General features: G+C 48.6%; 2 protein-coding genes across 2 annotated transcripts; one reads left to right on the plus strand and one right to left on the minus strand.

Annotated features, from left to right (window-relative positions):
• Nucleotides 1-749, minus strand: EV420DRAFT_1556069 (uncharacterized protein; the record flags this gene model as incomplete). Its single annotated transcript, XM_060473659.1, has 2 exons — nt 550-749; nt 1-497 (listed from the first exon to the last, which is right to left on the minus strand). Coding segments are annotated over exons 1-2 (368 nt in total), but the record flags the coding sequence as incomplete, so codon positions are not given.
• A 922-nt stretch (nt 750-1671) lies between these two features.
• Nucleotides 1672-2780, plus strand: EV420DRAFT_607313 (superoxide dismutase). Its single transcript, XM_060482788.1, has 6 exons — nt 1672-1711; nt 1764-2074; nt 2128-2264; nt 2314-2517; nt 2569-2675; nt 2730-2780. The coding sequence occupies exons 2-6, from the start codon at nt 2000-2002 to the stop codon at nt 2738-2740; spliced, it is 534 nt and encodes a 177-aa protein (XP_060328668.1). The 5' UTR covers nt 1672-1711; nt 1764-1999; the 3' UTR covers nt 2741-2780.
• The last annotated feature ends 729 nt before the right edge of the window (nt 2781-3509 follow it).

Raw genomic sequence — 3509 nt, forward strand, 5'->3', positions numbered from 1 at the left:
GTACAACCCCCGAATCCTACCTGAGACGAAAATATCAGCAGAAGGATGTATGCACCAATATCCGTGGCTGGAACACATTAAAGTGAGCCGGCGAGACAGGACATGCTAAAACCGTCCATCACTACAAAGAAAACCTGTCAACAATGAGCGTAGAAGAATGTTTAAATCGTTACGAACGCACCATAAAATGCCAAAAGTAGCAAACCAGCCCAACAATAACTCGCAAAGAGTCAGAAAACAAAAATTCACCACTTCATAAAACAATGAAGCCTGCCATCCTCGTACGCTAACCCACCAGCTCCAGGTACATACGCCGCAATCCGCAACCACAGACTCGCTGAGGTGCCAGACCATCGACCCACAAAACCAGCTGTTCGCACTCGGGCATGCACGTACAGTGCAGTTCATAGGGTATACAAGTATAACTGTGATCGCAAAAAGCACTGACCCTTGGGCACCGATTGAAACCAACACACTAGACGTAGCGAAGGCAGGGGCTATCACACTATGAATGATTCTGTGGCTAGCAGAGGCAGACCTAGGACAGACCCTTATCAGATACTGGCGAAGAAATGGTGGCTGGCTGCATCGTCCAAGCAGGGTAAAGACGGATTCGAAAATCTCGCGCAAATACCCGGCAAAAAAATCTGCAAGACAACGAATAACGCCGATAGAGTGGAAATTTCCAAGCAGCACAAGAGGGGATGACGACCTCAGCCTCCTTCACAACGCGTAGCCCTCTCCGTCGACTGCCCTTCAGCCAACATCTTCGAGGACGACGAGCGCGACGAGAGCAAGGATATCTTGCTAAGGAGAAGACCGAGACCCCACCATTGTGCAAGGAAGATGGTGGTAAGAAGGACAAGAGAAAAGGGGTTTGTGGCGGGAAACCCATTGTCCTTTGTTTGTTTGGCAGAGGCCCCTCCGACCCAACTCTTTGCACAGCCCCCCGCTAAAGTCGCTCAGAGTCGCTCATTCCTGGCACTGTGTCTCAAAAGGGCCCCTTGTGCGTATATGCTCCCACTGTCTCTGTGCGTCTTCGCAATTTAAGCTGCTTCTTTGTCTGGTAGTGCTAGACCAGTACGCTTGTAAACCGGAATTACTCAAAAATACTCGGGATCCTCTTGTTGTGCTCGTAGTCTCGGTTGCTGAATCTGATACTCTCTTGATATCGGTATCTGCCCACTGTAATCTCCTCCCTCGTGGATTTTTCTATGCCGAATCCGACACAATGGCGGATAAGTCAGCCGTCGATGACGTTCATGTCTCTTTGCAATTGGAGTGTCAGATTTCTCAGTGACGCCGCACGAAACTCAGTATGTTTGCAATTTATGACCTTCATCTTTACTTACGGTACCACCAGTGGTGCCCCGAGGAAATGACATCAATGGTTTCCGCTCGTACATATAACGCCTTCGAGGAACCATGAGTCGTACAAGCTATAAGACATTGACTAAGGATAAGTGGAATCGTATGGAGTTGGACCTAGTACGTTTCAGCCCTGGTGAAAAAACGTGCCCTCACAAGATATGCAGATTTGTGGATTTTGATGCCAGATGACCCCGATGAATTGATACCTGAAACAAAGCTCTCGGGATGGATTCGACTGGATACTGACGTCCGTTCAGTTCTGTCTTTGCGGCCTGAGTCTGAACAAGTATCCACCTATAAATAAAACAGCACCTTCACAAGTTTCATAATGTTCTGACTGGTAAGGCCTTCATTCTCCAGCAGATACCACTAATATTGACACCGACGTAAAGCGGTGGCGGCAGTACGCGCCTGCCCGACGACGCCGTGGACCTATACTTGTATCCTGTGTTAGAGGAGATGCTGTACGTCGTCGAAACACTCCGCCAAGACTCTGATACGCTGAATTTAACCGGGATCGATCGGGACTCATATGTATGTCATGAGTGCAATTCTCACGCATGAGGCATATAAAGTATAGACCGAACATACATGCAAGATCCACAGTCTATACCAATCTCCTTCCACGATGTTCAAGTCACTCTTACTCGCACTTGCACTCGCCCTTCCCGTCTTCTCCTCGGATTCTTGCAGCGTCACACAGGTGCCCAACCAATCCACTGCTCCTCTTCTAATGCTGACCACATACATATATAGGCTGTCGCCGTCCTCGGTGGTGGAACAGGTGCAGTCAGCGGGATTGTCGTATTCGCGCAAAACGAATGTGGCGCCGTTACAGTAACGGGGTTCATTCAAGGCCTTGATTCTTCTGCACTACGAGGCCTCCACGTTCAGTACGCCCAACAGTCTCTTTCCCCCTTGCTTTCCTAACCGTTTTATTAGCGACTCCGGGAACCTCACCGATGGTTGCACGTCTACAGGAGAGCATTACAATCCCTTCAACACCACCCATGGTGGTCTTGACGATCCTGAGGATAAGAAACATGTAGGCGATTTCGGAAATGTCAAATCCGATGCAAACGGTGTTGCGAAGTTGGATTTAACTGTCAACACCCTCACACTCAATGGACCACAGAGCATCGTTGGGTACGTTTTGTTGCACGACGTCACTGGGTGGATTCTGATCAAATTGCTCAGGCGTGCTATTGTTGTCCACACGGGTACAGATGATTTGGGCAAAGGTGGTACTCCCTTGTCGCTTGTAAATGGCAATTCCGGGGCCAGAGCTGCGTGCGGTGTTATTGGTGTTCTTGCTGAGGTTTTTCAAATCGTGGCTCTGACGTAGAGAACCCTTCCAGGATTGGCGTAGTCTGTATCTTCTCAACGGACTTCTTGTTTTATGAATATGTCACTGTTACCCCACGACGCCCGGACTGTCGTTAATATAACTCACGCATACATATCTGGTACAGTTGACACGGACACCGCTGGTACTTTGCCTAGTAACCACTCTAACGCCATTAAATCGGCTGCCTTTGTTGGGATATTATTCTTCAGAACAATGCTTAATGACAGGTCACAACACGATGGTTCGAAACCTTTCTTCTTTTAAGCGGGGTGGTTTCTTTCTCTTTCTTTCTTCACCGTACGCCAACAATCCCCATGGATAGATCAAGGAACTATCCAAAGAGACTCCGAGGCAAGCCGCATATTGCCAAAGAGCTTCCACAAGTTCCAGCACGTCTTGCTTCGAAGCATCCAAATCCGTACAAAGAACCGACGCCAAGTGAAACTTCAAATCAAAATCACCAGACACGGCTCGCGTCCTTGTCTATGCGGAATGTACGGCCCCGGAGGGGCAAGTGGCAATTTTCCTACCTGTACCAGATGATCCTTGCATCCACGAAATTCTTCCGTTCCGGGAGGTGTATGATGCACCGTGAGCGGCTATTAGTGGCACTTGTGCATTATATTGGCTGATATCTACTAGAACTGAAGCCACTACTTCAGTCCCGGCACCATCACCCCAGACACTCACAGATTCTCAGAAGAAGACGTCTTTGTGAACATCTTCGCGCACGAACGATGATCCTACGTTTGCTATCTTCAAGACGTCTACCTTTTCATCTCTCTTATGA

Source organism: Desarmillaria tabescens, assembly GCF_030435595.1.
Source record: "Desarmillaria tabescens strain CCBAS 213 chromosome Unknown EV420scaffold_27, whole genome shotgun sequence".
NCBI classification, from domain to species: Eukaryota; Fungi; Basidiomycota; class Agaricomycetes; order Agaricales; family Physalacriaceae; genus Desarmillaria; species Desarmillaria tabescens.